Source organism: Drosophila erecta, unplaced genomic scaffold, assembly GCF_003286155.1.
Source record: "Drosophila erecta strain 14021-0224.00,06,07 unplaced genomic scaffold, DereRS2 tig00000055-arrow-pilon, whole genome shotgun sequence".
NCBI classification, from domain to species: domain Eukaryota; kingdom Metazoa; phylum Arthropoda; class Insecta; order Diptera; family Drosophilidae; genus Drosophila; species Drosophila erecta.
The window spans coordinates 12,414,390-12,430,513 of record NW_020825200.1 but is presented as its reverse complement, the minus strand read 5'-3'; the positions used below and the strand labels follow the sequence as shown (position 1 = coordinate 12,430,513).

General features: G+C 42.8%; 3 protein-coding genes across 5 annotated transcripts; all 3 read left to right on the top strand.

Moving 5' to 3' along the window:
- The first annotated feature begins 137 nt into the window (after window positions 1-137).
- On the top strand, window positions 138-2,895 carry LOC6542562 (UV radiation resistance-associated gene protein). 2 transcript variants are annotated; one of them, XM_015159460.2, is made up of 5 exons: window positions 138-679; window positions 738-1,602; window positions 1,665-1,987; window positions 2,041-2,439; window positions 2,537-2,895. In XM_015159460.2, the coding sequence occupies exons 1-5, from the start codon at window positions 306-308 to the stop codon at window positions 2,649-2,651; spliced, it is 2,076 nt and encodes a 691-aa protein (XP_015014946.1). In that variant the 5' UTR covers window positions 138-305; the 3' UTR covers window positions 2,652-2,895. The 2 variants fall into 2 exon arrangements, with proteins under 2 accessions (XP_015014946.1, XP_001969648.1); XM_001969612.3 differs by having other exon boundaries at window positions 735-1,602.
- A 1,101-nt stretch (window positions 2,896-3,996) lies between these two features.
- On the top strand, window positions 3,997-15,953 carry LOC6541777 (probable phospholipid-transporting ATPase IIB). Of its 2 annotated transcripts, none has more exons than XM_015159461.2 (6): window positions 3,997-4,613; window positions 12,026-12,863; window positions 12,921-13,695; window positions 13,756-15,100; window positions 15,163-15,236; window positions 15,290-15,953. In XM_015159461.2, the coding sequence occupies exons 1-6, from the start codon at window positions 3,997-3,999 to the stop codon at window positions 15,421-15,423; spliced, it is 3,783 nt and encodes a 1,260-aa protein (XP_015014947.1). In that variant the 3' UTR covers window positions 15,424-15,953. The 2 variants fall into 2 exon arrangements, with proteins under 2 accessions (XP_015014947.1, XP_001969645.2); XM_001969609.3 differs by lacking the exon at window positions 3,997-4,613 and adding an exon at window positions 10,706-11,101 and having other exon boundaries at window positions 15,290-15,423.
- On the top strand, window positions 7,165-7,553 carry LOC6541335 (translation machinery-associated protein 7 homolog). The gene has a single exon (XM_001969610.3). It carries the CDS (start codon window positions 7,276-7,278, stop codon window positions 7,468-7,470), a length of 195 nt encoding a protein of 64 aa, XP_001969646.1. The 5' UTR covers window positions 7,165-7,275; the 3' UTR covers window positions 7,471-7,553.
- Window positions 15,954-16,124: the final 171 nt, after the last annotated feature.

The following is a 16,124-nucleotide window of genomic DNA, read 5'->3' as shown; positions in this document are numbered from 1 at the left end:
ATTTTATGAATTGTTTAATTGTATTTAATTAATTTGATAACATATTCATTTATCGTTAAATTTTGAATAAAAACGGAAATAGCCAAATTAGTGAAATAAAAGCTAAACAGTGTATTCGACACCACTATTGCGTGCCTTCAACGTTTAGCAGCACTTGTGCATCAACAAACAGCTGTTTGTTCGGGCAATAATTTTTTTTGTTAAAAGTTTCTGTCGAAAAACTACAACAATCATAGTCATAGTGTACCATGAACTGGAGTGCGGGCCTCGCGTAATCCGCACCTCGTCCGGAACCGCGTATTACGATGAACCTACGGCCGCGATGCCGCAAGTGGCTGCCACTGGCCACTCAGCAACTTCGACTGCGGAACCTCACCCGGATTCAGGGATTCAATATTGAGTCCGGGCCGCAAGAAAAGTCGCTCCTGGTGGTCGAGCCGGATGATGTGTTCCTCTACTACACACTGCATACGGAGAAGGCAAGTGAGGCGTTCTACACCAGCGAAAAGCTGCCGCAGCGTCACCAACAGCAAAAGTGGGCGGAGATTTGTGCGGACGACGAGGCCTGGCGGAAAACCAATGCGCAGTGTGTGTGTGTCAAGGTGTGGAAGCACTATCCGGCGGAAAGGAGGGATAGCCAGCCGCCTGAGGTTGAGCTAAGGAATAAGGATGTGTGCGGGTAAGAAGTCTGCTTGCAAATAGAACTCAGCTATCACCACCCAACTTACTTCCAGAAGATCCCAGTTGACGCCCAGCAGGCTGACACGTCCTCCCGAATTACTGTTTTGCTGGGGCGTCTACTTCTCCGGCCTTATACCCTTGTCACCCCTCACCTTGTCCCAGTGCGGACGAAATTGCTTAGTCTTTCAATTGAATGGCGAGCAGTTTGCCTCCCCGTCGATGATAAGCGAGCAGGGTTTGCAGTCGCAGCTGCATTTGCACTACCAAAAGTATGCGGAAGAAGAGGAACTAGAAGAGCCGCAAGATGAGGGCATAAACTCGCCGGCTGTCAGCCGGAGTTCAAGTCCCGTGCTGCGAATGAGTACGATGCGCTATGCACAGCTGAAGTGCCAACGGCAGGAGATTCGACGCAGCAACAATTTGGAAAAGCTTCTGACGCTGCAACGTCTGCAACGTTTGCATCAGCAGAAGAGGCGTCAAATGGCCGAGGTTTGCCGGGAAATTGCGCGCCTCAGTGTGCACTGTGTGACGAGGAACGAGCTGCGCTTGAAGCCCCGCACCACATCGTTGTCCGGCGACCACTCCGCCCATCAATACCATTCCATGGGTCGCGCCCTGAGCGTATTGCTCGCCGAGCAGCAGCAGATCGCGCCCCTTACGCTTTATAATGCCCAGCAGTTAACTAGAAGGATCGAAGCGCTAAGCAGTCAACAACGACTACTGAAAGCGGAGCGCGAAACGTTTCGGCAACGAAACGAGCGAGCCCGTCAACGGCTGGAGGAAATGAGGGAACAGCGGGAGGCACTGCAAAAGCAGCTCCACAGCCAGCGACATCGACTGGAAAAGGAACGCCTAGAGCTACGAACCCTGGCACCTCAACATCTGGAGCAGCGCGATCAAAGAAGACATATAGAACGGCAGGTGGGGGATTCGTAGTCTTATAACAATTCACAAGTATTAATTAAGTTTTTCACCTTAATTAGGTGGAGCGCCGAATGTCCACACTGGTGTTGGAGCTACAGGAGATCTATAACATCCAGAATGTGGGCAGTCGGCAATTTAGCATCTGCGGCATCGCCTTTCCTCACATGGAGCAATACACGAGCGAGTCCCGTCAGGCGGCCAATGCGCAGCTGCTGGATAACGTCTCGCCTCTGGCAGTGAGTGCGGCACTGGGCTATGTTGCCCATTTGGTGCAGATGCTAGCCATCATTATGGACCGGCCCCTGAGGAACCGTATTCTGTACGAGCCATCGAAAGCACGAATTGTAGACGATATTAAGGAGTTAACGTACACCACAAGAGAGTAAGCACTTCGACTAAATATTGCTTTTTGGTATCTTATTTGTTCCCTTTCAGATTTCCTCTGTACACGCGCTCCATTTTGCCATCGCAGCAAACAAAGTATGCCATCTACCTTTTGCGCCAGAATGTTTCTCAGCTGTGCTTCGACATCACGGGTCAGTGCGATCTGCGAAACACTTTTGGCAATCTGCTGGAGCTATTCAGCACTCTTCGCTACATCGAACGAACGCAAAGGGATGAGGTCGACGAACGGGATGGTACAGCAGTTGGAGCTAGCGGTGGAGAAGCACGCTTGGCAAATGGATTGACAGCTCCGCACCTGTCGCAATCGCACTCTTCGGTCGACATGAATCATGTGCCACTGCCGACGGTCAAAGATGCACTGCTCCAGCAGCTGTTGCCACCGGGCGTGAGTCAGGCGCTGGCTATCGAAGGCTATGCGTCAACTCAACGGTAATATATTATATGTCTATATTCAGAGCCAAGCAGAGAAACTTTACCGGACTCATATGACAAAATTTAATAATAATATGATGTCATTTTCTTCCAGCATTTGCCGTTCGGTGGGCTCCTATTCAGATGGTGAGGATGAGTTTCGACCGCGGCTGGAACATAACTATTCCAATTCGGACTCCAACATAACCCTGCAAACTGAGCGCAGCTGAGCTACTGCACCCAAAAGTGTTATATTTCAAGCGCTTATATCCAATAGCTAGCATTGTTTAGCGGCTCCACCTAAGCAGGTATTTTGGATTGGTCGCGTATTGTATACTTTTAATTATGAAACTCAATGGTAGTCGGCAGTCCATTGCGATAATATTATTTTTAGTTGTTTAAGATCTCTGTGTAAATTTCCTTTTATTGTTTGTTTGCTACTATAAGCTACGAATAAACATTAAATATTTTATAAACGCCAAATACATATTTAATGGGCATGCCAAATGTTACAAATACTTCGATAAAGATAAAGCCGAACAATGTTCAACAGCACAAAAAAACAAAGTGCTTACCTTGCGGAAAACCTAAGCTTCCTCCCTTTCTTTTCGTATGTACTGGTATTAAGCTGCTTCTAAAACTAAGTTTATTTATTTTTTGTGTTTGAATGAGGCGCCAATAAGTGTTGCAAACTGTGAAATCAGTTAATTTATATCATGAAGCTTAGAATTTGGGCATATGTTACTACATACTGATGCATATGCGTATATAAACATTTTCTGTTTAATATGAATGATGTAAGTTTTGCTTTAAAAATTTATTTATAAATTCAAAATTTTACAACCAAACCTTGGGTAGTGCTGCACAACGTTCCGTTCCCTTAACAGTGGTCTGTAAAGCCAGCTGATTACCATTTGGCAAACTTATTTCGCTGGCAACTTGTTTCCGGGATTTAAATGTTTTTCGGGCTACATCCGGACTATTTATAAATAAAAAATGTGCTGTCAAAGACCCAAAGCCGGACCAAACGAAGTGCGATAATCAAATAAAGAATTGAAATCGCGAAAAGCCCGCAAATCAACGTGTTAAATGTGGTGCCTTTGCATATGTGTGTGTGGCCCGGGCCTTGGCCTTTTATTTATCGAATTCATATCAATTAAATTGAAACGCTGAGCTATAGTAGGCAATTGGCATTTACGGTTACGATTTGGTAGCCGGCAACTGTAGCCACTGATAAGCGGACGACCGGGAATGCCCATGATTTACGCTTATATAGTGTTTACCCTACATGTTTACCGCTCAAACAAAAAATAAAAAAATAAAACGCAGATGTGATAAGGAGCAGCAGTCGTTCACACCTGGAAATTGCTCAATGGAAACGTGGCAATAAGACTAACTGAGTACCCAGCATTTAATTTTTCTGAGACAATAGCAGCTGATAGTGGGAGTAAAACTGCATTTCTGGTGCTAATTAGTTCAGTTCAGGCGCCAAAACTCTTCCTAACAGCTCTCTTAATCAAAATTTACCACTTTAAGCTGACTGCTTGCTCTCTCTTAAACTCTCTTTGTTTGAAAATGGCTGAGAGCAATGTACCGCTACGAGACTTCGACGAAGAGAGCGAAACGGATTCGGAGACCGAATTGCTCATACGCCGCGATGTACCGAGCGGTAAACAGAACAACAACAACATTAGGGGGCGACGCAAAACCTCCATGGGCTACAGCGGCGTCGACGCCGTCGCTGGCAGCTCTGCCGCCGGCGGCGGAGGCAGCTTTCTGGGCAATCTCTTCGGATCCAACAGTTTTGGCTCTGCCGCCGGCCAGATACGTTATAGAAATGAGCGGAGTCGCGAGCGCGCCAAACACTCAAACGGTAGCTACAGCAGCATTTCGAAACTGGCGCAATTAACGCACACGTCATCGGGCGTCGCGGGGGCGGGATCGATCGGTGGCGGTGGGGGTGGCAGTGGTAATGGTAGTGGCACCGGCATCGGCATCGGAGTAACCACTGCCGATGGCAGTGCAGCATCATCTGGAGGAGCTGCAGCCACGGGGGATCTCAGCAATGGCGGTACGCACAGCAACACCGTTATCGATCCGGAAAATGGCTCATCCACGGTCTTCTACCAGCACAATCGGCGGAAAAGCAAGAGTCGCAGCCTGGGCAACGTCTGCAAGCTGTGCCTCTGCAGGTGAGTCTGCTTTCGGTGCGATCCAGTCGTTACCCTCCGCCAACGCTGCGTATGCGCAATATTTCCATTTCACTGCTGCAATAGTTGGCGGCGGGAGTAAAGCGAGAGTATAGGGTACATAGCTCTGCAACAGCTGTTCACTGGCCAGCAAAACACCGGGAACTGAAGTGTTGCCTCTACAAAAAATGGTTAGGTCGTTCATATTTTTATTAAATTAAATGTTTTATAACTAGAGCAGAAGACAGTATTGTTTAATCTATTATATAAAGACCTTGAAATTTCAAATATTTTTACTACTTTTAAAAATCATTATCGCTTAATATGATTTTTTTATTGCGTCTGTTTAAATGTAGTGTGCACGTTTAAATATGTGTTTCCGCAGTCCCATAATGTCAACTCAATAAATTTATTATAATGCTTGGCTTAGAACTCAGAATACCTAATCTCATAAAATGCCGACAACAATAGGTATAAAGCAGTTTTTCTCAAACTTCTATAAATAATTTCAATGTATCTATATATTATATTTAATATTTGGCAAGAAGCAGCGTTGTCCCTTCTATCTTTCTCGGCATCCCATCACTTTCGTAATTCAACAGTTTTACGGCGAACAAGTTGTTGTTTTGAAATATTTGTTTATTATTTTTTGGCATGAGCCAAATCTTTGTGAGGTTTCTTAAAATGAGCAGCAGAGTGGGCAAATTACGTTGTCTTGCAATTTGATGTTCTTTTTAACTTAGAACTTTTACGAAACACATTTCCAAGAAAATAAATTCTAGCTGAAAGTGTGAAGATGTGTGCGCCACATACATATGTGTGACATACACACAATGAATGCAACTGTATATATGTATGTGTAGCATACATACGTATATAGCAGATATAACATATATAGCGATTCCGAGATATATTTTTAATTTACCTAATTAGAGAGGAAGCACGAGAGAACTTTTGAGAAAGGCCGCACATGCGAACAAGCAGCCACGTCTGTAAGTGGATCGTAGAAAGAAAATTAAAAACATTTCGCTTTCTGCGCGTCGACGGACTGTGCAAATCGATAAACGTGACGACTCCCAAGTCTGGGGGAAAGATTTCAACGAATGGAAAATAATAACAAAAACACGGCTATAAATAGTGGCCAAGACGAGCGACTTGGTTGGGTGACAAGGCATAAACGAATCGCAAACATTGCTATCCGTGCCGCCCTCCACATTTGCTCCACACCCACTGAGTGTTTTTCTTATTATTTTTTGTTTTGGAGTACAAACTCTTGTTGCCGCAAAACTTTGGCCAAAAATATCACATACAACTTCACCCGTTAGCTGTGCATTTTTAATCGACGTTTGCCGTGTGACTTGGAACTCGATTGGTAGGCGACCAAAAAAGCGACTCAAGAAATCACCAAAAAATGCTAAAAATTTGAAAACCAGTTCCTCAGCTGGTTTTGGCCACACAACGTTGTATTCAAGGTTTCTAAAAAATACAAACGAGTTGTACAGAAGAAGGGAGTCGCTTTAAAGTTTTTATTTTTATACCCGTTACTCGTAGAATAAAAGGGTATACTATATTTGTTGAAATGTGTGTAACAGGCAGAAGGAAGCGTTTCCGATCATATAAAGTATGTATATTCTTGATTAGGATCAATAGCTGAGTCGAACTGGCCATGTCCGTATGAACGCATCTATCTCAGGAACTACAAAAGCTAGAATGTTAAGATTAAGTGAAGTGCTAAACTCCATAACTCAACTTATCTTTATCGGATTTTTAAGTGGCATACCTCAAAATGTTTCTGGAGCAATTCTCTAAAGATCTGCATTCAAATTTAGAAATGTATTTTTTTTTAATTTTTTTGTAAAATTTTTGATGTAAGATGTTGCAGAAATTCAAAATAATTAAGAAATGTTCCTAGGCTGAAGTTCTAAACTCAATAACTCAACTTATCTTAATCGGATTTTTAAGTGGCATACCTCTAAATGTTTCTGACGCAATTCTCTAAAAATCTGCATTCAAATTTAGAAAATTATTTTTGTTAAATTTTTTTGTAATTTTTTTTTGATATGATAATGTTGAAGAAATTCAAAACAATTGAGAAATGTCCCAAGGCCGAAGTTCTAAACTTCATAACTCAACTTATCTTAATCGGATTTTTAAGTGGCATACCTCTAAATGTTTCTGGCGCAATTCTCTAAAAATCTGCATTCAAATTTACAATATTTTTTTAATTTAATTTTTTTTGTAATTATTATACCCCTTACTCGAATATTGAGATTATTAACTTTTTCCCAATTTCTACCGATATTCCGGAAAATGTTGAAATTTCTCATTTGCACTTCCACTTGTGTAACGGGTATCTGATAGTCGGGGAACTCGACTATAGCATTCTATCCTGTTTCTCTGCTTTTGCTGTTAAAAATTGAAAGTTTCTCTGCCGCTACCTTTTCGCGGCTTATCAGAATCGCTCGATTTCAAATGATTGCCCGATCCGCATTTAAATGTTTTCTATGGCAATACATGATATGTATGTACATACATACGTACTCTCTAGCTTTGACAAAGCGTACAAAGCGAAAATCTTATTGTCACTTTTATGTCGGAACAGTAAACATAGACAGATACTGAGATAGAAATCGTCGAACGTGTAAAAAGGCAATAGCAAGTCAAAATGTCTGGACGCGAAGGCGGTAAGAAGAAGCCCCTAAAGGCACCGAAGAAGGACTCGAAGAATCTAGACGAGGAGGACATGGCCTTCAAGCAGAAGCAGAAGGAGCAGAAGAAGGCTCTGGAGGCAGCCAAGGCAGGTGCCTCCAAGAAGGGACCTCTTGTTGGCGGCGGGATCAAAAAGTCGGGCAAAAAGTGATCCCTAGCCGCGGCTTCATCTGTTTTCCTTAACTGAATTAAACTATCCCTAATTTAAGACTTAAAGAAATCAATATCGTGAAATGGTCTTGGTAAATTACTTTCACATTAGCGTACAGCAATGCTTTCAATGTATTTACTGAAATAACTTAACACTTTTGGTGTATATTTGTCTTCATCTTTACATTCAATGCTTCAATGTCATTTGTTGCTTTTTGAGTGCGTCTTTAGCTCTTTATCGCCCTCTGACCACGAAAATATCTTGAGGCCTTCACCGATTCAACTTCTCTTCAAGGTTTTCTTACACAAAGCCTAGCTTTTTCGGGGTGCTCGAAACTTTTCTTGGGTTTTTCGTTACATCGTTACAACGCTCAACTCCAATTGCCGTTTCGGTTATATGAGGCTCAAAGATTTCGACAGGCCGATTAGAATTGCAAAGCGAGGCGCCAGGCGGCACAGTTTGTTGGCGTGATTGCTGTTGCCACGGTGGCCACTGTGGTGGAACCAGCTCGCCGCTTATATTTCCTCTATTTACCAAAATAATCCATTGCTCTATCAAGTAAAAGAGCTACTGATAACGTTACGTTAATAATTTTAAAAATATTAAGTTAAAAACAAAATTATGGATGTACTTAAATATATAAAATATTAGAAACTTGTTCAAGAGTTCAGAGAGATTTTCAAACCTGTTCAATAATTTGATGAAGACTCGAATCAATCACACTTAAGCTAATTGTAATTGCTACAACCAATACCATTACCAACTGACCAAAAACTTTTCCCAAGCTTTTTTCACTTAGCTGCATGCAAATTAGTGCGCCACGCCCCCAATCCCCCTGACCGCCCCGTGGACGCCACAAACTGTCAATGGTAACGCCTAATGTTATTATTTTCTAGTCGCCGTTAGCTGTTTATCTAGTTGCGAATGCAAATGGCTGGGAACAGAAAAAGCCATGGCAAAAGGGGCTTGAGCGGTGAAATGCCACAACGATTGACGCCCGCAACTTGGCCTGCCATTGTTTTCCACCCACCGGCAATGTGGGTTAATAACCAAAAGGCAGAAGGCAGAAGGCAGCGCAAGTCACACTATTCATGGCTCACCTCATTCCAATCCGGTTACCCGTGAAAGGGTATATTGTACACGTGTAAACGTGCCACTCCCTCCCGAATAACCATATTTGCCTTTTTCCGCAATCGCCATGTGTGCATATGGTACAAATAGGTACATATATTGTCTGCTGTTCAAAAATAATAATAATTTATCGCTGTTCCAAATTTATCGCTGGACAAATTCATTTAAGGTTCCCTAAAATTTTCGACATTTAAGCTCAAGAAAATGAATGTTTAAGGTTCCCTAAAATTTTCGACATTTAAGCTCAAGAAAATGAATGTTTCTTTCCAATTTATCCATAGAATAGAAAACATCGATTTAAAAAGATATTACTTTTAAAAATTGCATTTTATTTATTTATTTTATTTAATTTAAACCGCTACGACTGTAGAGTATTATATTTAGAGTTCTCGAATACAAATACTACAAGTATCAAGTAGCTGTAAGCAACTGTAACATTATTTGAACACATTTCTCAGTCCTCAATGACTCAGTTATCTGTGAAGAAACTTGTAAATCATTTTCTTTGTGACACACACGATAAATGAAAATGGTTGAAGAAGTTTGAAGCAATGGGCAATGAGTAACCGATAGTTAATGAATAAATTACACAAAATGTACTCGTGTGCTGTACTATAGCCCACTGGAAAAAACTATATCAGGGAAAAATGGTATTCCCTTTTACGGTTTTGCTGATTTTGATATGTGGTGAAACGGGTTCCGGTTTAAAATGTTTTAAGATTTTGATATTTGTTAAATTTTTACGTTTCAGCTTTTTAATAAGACGTTGGAAGGTTGATAAAGATTATATGTGAAGTTTTGTTTCTTTGTTATATGTATTAATTGCCAGCTCTTACCTAGCAAAGTAATATTCCGCAAATGCTTTGTTTTTGTTTTGATTTGGGTCAATGATAGCGCACTGCTATCAAGCCAAATGCAGCTGAACTGATAAAGCATTTATCTAATGATGTATAAGGGCAGAAATAATGTCACGAGTAACTAATCTGGAAAAAGGAGATTCATAGCTCTAATTTTGTTGTCATAATAGCTCTAAGTCATAATAAAACGTAAATAAACGTTTTAAATTAACGTTCCGAAAAAAAAATAAATTTTTAATTGCTTATATAGCAAAACTAGAACGGCTTAAACTTTTATCGAAATCTTGGAATCTCTTTATTTACTAAGCAGGAAATGTACACACTTGCACAAATCTGAATGAATGAATTGCAGCTGTTAAAATTTGTATGTACATACTTAATAGAAAAGGCGAAAAACAAAATTTTCTCGAGCAGTACCATGGAATCCAATCTGCTGAGGTCTACAAATCGTTTTGATATTTCCAGTTAATTTCTCAGAACGAGTCGAATTGCGGCAATTGTTTGTTACGGCCGCTGCAATTGTTAACGATTGCATTTCTATTCACTGAGAATTCAGGATGAGAGACGTCAGCTGAATCGCAATTCGACCGATAAGCGAGCCTCTAAAAGGGAAAAATACATAAAAACGCATCTAGGCGTATTTAACTAGCGTGACACATTTCGGGATTATGGCGAAACCCGAAGGCTTCGACGGTAAAAGCGCTGACTTTGAAGTGCAGCATGAGTCACACAGGTGAGCTAATTCTGCTGGCTCTTTTGTTTTGTCTTTGGCTGCAGACTGGTCGTTGAACTTTTCCTTGAGCATTTTTGGCAACTTTTTCTTATGAGATCATGACATGAAATCGTCTGGCCAACGACTGTGTGTGTTATATTGACAAAACTTTGAAGCGCGCTCCTATTCGCACACGTCTAGCGCGAGCAGCGAAATAGAATGGTCGTAAAGAAAAAAAACTGTAGAAAAACCAGTTCGCTCGTGGGCAAACAAATAAGAGGAGCAGCACATCGCTAGTGCTGATCTAAGCAGCTGAAGCGTAGACAACTGGCAAGAGCTTATTTAATTAACATCCGAGTGCTAACGAAAGCAGCGAGAAGACCTGTTGAGTGAGCAATAAACATGCCATAAAGATCTCCCCTTCAGACGGCTCTTTTGAATTTGGCGCACAAGGTACGCGCGTTGCCAGATTCAGGTAGCAAACTGTAATGGCAGCTCTGCCGAATGACAACCATATAGTTGTCCCGTTCCCCCTTATTGATTTCTATAGAATCACAGAAACAGGGTTGTTAAACGCGCAGACGACGCAGTTTTCATACGGAATTTTCACTTTTGCATTTGTTTTGTGCATAAGAATTTAGCATAACGCAGTTTTATTATTCGGAGTGCTTTGTGAAGGCGTGTGCCATGAGCCGCGCCTGTGATAATGTGAAAAGGGCCAAAGGAAATCATCGAATTCAAGTGGCAGCTGCGACTGCTGAGAACAAAAGCTGCACAAGACTACATAAATAATTTCGGAAAAATCAAATAAGTGCGATTCTCGGCCAGCAAACATGGATGATGCTACCTCCCAAAATTCGGCAGCAACGCCAATGGCGCGAGAGAACATTCCGTTGCTGAATCGCCAGCGAAATCGCTGGTATCTTTTTAGGTGTGAATCATACTATTCCTACTAATCATACTAAGTGTGTCACAGTTCGCGGGGTACTTTATCCCGTTTTCTTATCAGCTTATGTACTTGCTGTGTACTTATACTAAACATATTCATAATATGTACATTAACTTAACTACAGTTAATCTCGTTCTAACACCAAGCCAGGCTTTCCTCCTCCCACTCGCACACTCTCTCTCTCACACCCACACTCACATCTGCACACAAATGCATATACACCATAAACCGTTATTGTTGGTGTCTGAATTTTCACTTTTGTTTATTTTTCGAGTTTTTATTATCGATTTTCCACTCAAGGTCGTCTCCTGTATGAACATTGCGTGTGTCTGTGCTCACAGACTGTGATTGAAATTTTAATTCGTTGGCAAAGCACTTGCTACCAAGTAGGGAACTCCCATCAGAATATGAATATTATAGATTCAATAACTGTTAGGAGTGCCTTAAAAGGTTCCCTGTTCGTGGGAATTCATCAAAATATGGGAGTCTATGCCTAAAAATTTCATATTCGTGCGTCATTATTAGTTATAACATATAACATAGTTGTTATTAAAATATTGTTGCATGACGTGAAAAATCGTCATTTAGATTTTACGTTTTATGGACTTCATTTAAATTACTAGAGCCATAACAATATTTGAATTTAATATTTACGGATTTACAATGAAAGAATAGTTTTGATTCACCCCTTCTTTTCGTTATGTTTCGAAGTATAAACAAAATTCTATGTAAACCAATAAAGATCGGCAGACTGAAGCTTGAACCTCGTAGGCCCTGCTCGTTCTATAAATTTCGATTGTGAAATTAAGAGGGTGTATGATGACTGGGAATATTGGCCGGAAGGATGTTTCTGGCTCACACTCTTACCGAAGGCGGCGTGATACTGATCCTGGTCTGTCTTTACAGCTGCTGGCGAAAATGGTTTCGACCACGGGAGCTGAGAGCCCGCACCGTAAATCTGGGACGGGTCAACACGGAGAAGTTCCCACCGAACGAGATCCGGAACCAGAAGTACAACTTCATCACCTTCCTGCCGCTGGTGCTGTTCGAGCAGTTTCGCTTCTTCCTCAACCTGTACTTCCTGCTGATGGCGCTGTCGCAGTTCATTCCGGACATCCGGATCGGCTACCCCTACACCTACTGGGGACCGCTGGGCTTCGTCCTGATGGTCACCATTTGCCGAGAGGCGGTCGACGATCTGCGCCGCCATCAGCGGGATCACGAGGTCAACTCGCAGAAGTACAAGCGACTATCGGCCACCAACGGCAGCGGCTACGAGATGGTACCCAGCTCCAAGCTGAAGGTCGGTGACGTTATAATTGTGGAAAAGAACGAACGCGTGCCAGCGGATCTGATCCTGCTGCGCACTAGCGATCGCAGCGGATCGGTCTTCGTTCGTACGGACCAACTGGATGGCGAGACGGACTGGAAACCACGTCTCGCCGTTCCGTATACTCAAAAACTCAGTCGAGACTCGGAGCTACACAGCATCGATGCCAGTTTTTACGTAGAGAAGCCACAAAACGACATCCACAGCTTCATCGCCACGTTCTGCATCGCAGATGGTAGCGAAGACACAGGTCTTAGTGTGGAGAACACCCTCTGGGCCAACACCGTCGTAGCCGCAGGAACAGCCACAGGAATTGTCATATACACTGGCTGCGAAACGCGCAGCGTTATGAATAACTCACAGCCAAGGTCCAAAGTGGGACTGCTAGACATGGAGATTAACGGATTGACTAAGGTGAGAACGAATCAGATCTAACGATTATGAAATTCCTAACTTATCTGTTTTATCCAGGTTCTGTTCTGTGCCGTGCTAGGACTGTCGCTAGTCATGATGATGCTTAAGGGTTTCGGCGGCCCCTGGTATCGATACATGTTCCGCTTCGTTCTGCTCTTCTCCTACATCATTCCAATTAGTCTGCGTGTCAATTTGGACATGGGAAAGGCCTTTTACTCGTGGCAAATGCAAAATGACTCAAACATTCAGGGAACTGTAGTGAGATCGACTACCATACCAGAGGAATTGGGCCGCATCTCTTACGTATTGACCGACAAGACGGGCACACTCACTCAAAACGAGATGGTGTTCAAGAAAATCCACTTGGGTATTGTATCGCATGATGCAGACACTTTCCATCACATTGGGCAGATGATACAGAAGCTATCGGGAAATATTCTGCAACAGCAGCAGGGTAGTTTATCCAGCTCGAGCAGCGGCGGAGAGTCGACCAAGCCAATGATGTTTGGCAACAGGATGCGTCGCCCAGAGGGGTGGAGAGAATGGGAGGCGGTGCGAGCACTTGCCCTATGCCACAATGTTACACCGGTGAGCGATGACGAGGACAACCGATCAGTGTCCACGGCATCGACTGTTACCGGCGGTAACAACTCGCCAACCAAATCTGTGATAAACATCGAGGCACCTGGCAGTACGGACACAGAGCATCAGTATCAGGCTGCTTCTCCGGACGAGATTGCCCTAGTAAAGTGGACTGAGCAGGTGGGCTTGACCCTGATTGCCAGGGATCTCAACACGATGACGTTGCAGGTGAAGACCCCCAGCGAAGACAGTAAGTATTTTTATAACACAATCATAGTAAGGGACTTATTTTTATCCTACTTCTTTACAGATGACATTCTTTTGCACTATCAGATTTTGCAGCTTTTCCCCTTTACCAGCGAGAGCAAGCGCATGGGAATTATAGTGCGGGAGAGCAAAACTGGTCAGATAACGTTCTACCTGAAGGGTGCTGACGTGGTTATGTCTAGCATTGTGCAGTACAACGATTGGCTTAGCGAGGAGTCAGGGAACATGGCTCGGGAAGGCCTTCGCACTCTTGTTGTGGCTAAGAAGGTTCTCACCGAGGAACAGTACTCTGACTTTGAGACGCGCTACAATGCTGCACGACTGAGCATTACCGATCGTGTCGCAAAAGTGGCGGCAGTTACAGAATCCCTTGAGCGTGAGCTCGAACTGCTCTGTTTAACAGGAGTAGAGGATCGTCTGCAGGAGAACGTACGACCAACGCTGGAGCTGCTGCGCAATGCCGGAGTTCGCGTTTGGATGCTGACGGGCGACAAGCTGGAGACTGCTTGCTGTATTGCCAAGTCCTCACAGCTAATTGGCCGGAACCAGGGACTCCATGTTTTGCGTTCCGTGAAGACGCGTACCGATGCTCACCAGGAGCTGAACAGCTTCCGGCGTAAGCAGGGTCATGCATTGGTCATCTCAGGCGAATCCCTCGAGGTTTGCCTGCAGTATTACAGACCAGAGTTCCTGGAGCTGGCTACGGCCTCACCGGCCGTCGTCTGCTGCCGCTGCTCGCCAACCCAGAAAGCACAGGTGGTGGCTCTCATTCAAAAGCACACTGGCAAACGAACCTGTGCCGTAGGTGACGGCGGCAACGATGTTAGCATGATTCAGCAGGCGGACGCTGGAGTTGGAATTGAAGGTCGCGAGGGAAGACAAGCTTCGCTGGCTGGCGATTTCAGCATTCCGCAGTTTTCGCACATTGCCAAGCTCCTGCTTATCCACGGACGCAGAAGCTACAAGCGTTCGGCGGCCCTATCCCAGTTCGTTATCCACCGCGGCTTGATCATAACCACATTGCAGGCGGTCTTCTCAGCGGTTTTCTACCTCAGCTCGGTGGCCTTGTACCAGGGCTTTCTCATGGTCGGTTACTCGACGCTGTACACTATGTTCCCGGTGTTCTCATTGGTGCTGGATCAGGATATCACATCGGAGACAGCCGTCACATATCCGGAGCTTTACAAGGATCTGTCAAAAGGACGCAGTCTAAGTTACAAGACCTTCTTTATATGGGTACTCATCAGCATATACCAAGGCGGCGTTATTATGTACGGAGCCCTAATACTCTTTGTGGACGAGTTTATCCACATTGTGGCGATCAGTTTCTCGGCATTAATCATGACGGAGCTCATCATGGTGGCTCTCACCGTTCGTACTTGGCATAGGTGAGTTTTGTCAACTTTTTTCAACTTTTCGTGTGTCATTAACATTGACCCTTTGTGTACAGGTTAATGGTGCTGGCGGAACTATTCAGTTTAGCGCTCTATCTCATTTCACTGGCCGTGTTACATGAATATTTCGGTATGTAAAGCGTAATTAATGTCAATAGTTTTATATAACATTGTTCTTTTCAGACTGGGAGTTTATTTGGTCGTACGATTTTCTTTGGAAGGTTTCTCTCATCACGCTGGTCTCCTGCTTACCATTGTACATAATCAAGTTCTTGCGTAAGAAATGTTCGCCGCCCTCTTACTTGAAGCTCTCTTAGATGGCGGCCTGGCAAATGAATTACAAATTATCCTGACTATAATTTCCATTTGGTTCTGTTCACAATTTAAACGTTCTTGGCACCCATCCCACAACTATTCTTTGTTTTGCCAATACCCGCACCAATCCCAAATATACGTGATATCAGGTTAAACTCCCCATCTTCGACACTACACTTTTTCTTTATGGTATTTTTGTTTAATTTTTAAAGTTACACAAAAGACAAAAGAAGAAGTAGTTCGATTATTGTAATTTAAATCAAATCGATTCTTATTTGTAAGCGTGAGGCGTAAAAGTTTTAATATGTCCTTCAGTTTTGTATACCTGTGTGTATTTGATTAATATTTAAGTCGCAAAAACCAAATTATGTTACTAATTATTTAAAGATAAAATAAATTAATATTAACTGTAACTACGACTAATAATGAAATCAATTACCATGGTATAAGAATTAAAAATTGTAAAACAAAAAATATAGATTTTGTATAAGGATTTAGAAATTGCATTGCATTGTGTAATAATAATTATAAATAAATATACATATATTAATTAATTGAAAGGGAAAGTTTGTCCGTTTTACTAGGGGTTAACTTTCAAGGAGCTCCTTTTCAGGTATGGTAAGATATAAACAGCAACGCAGATATTTTTTGTATTGTACATTTTTTATTTACCATTTTGCTTGACATTTTGTTTCTGTTTATT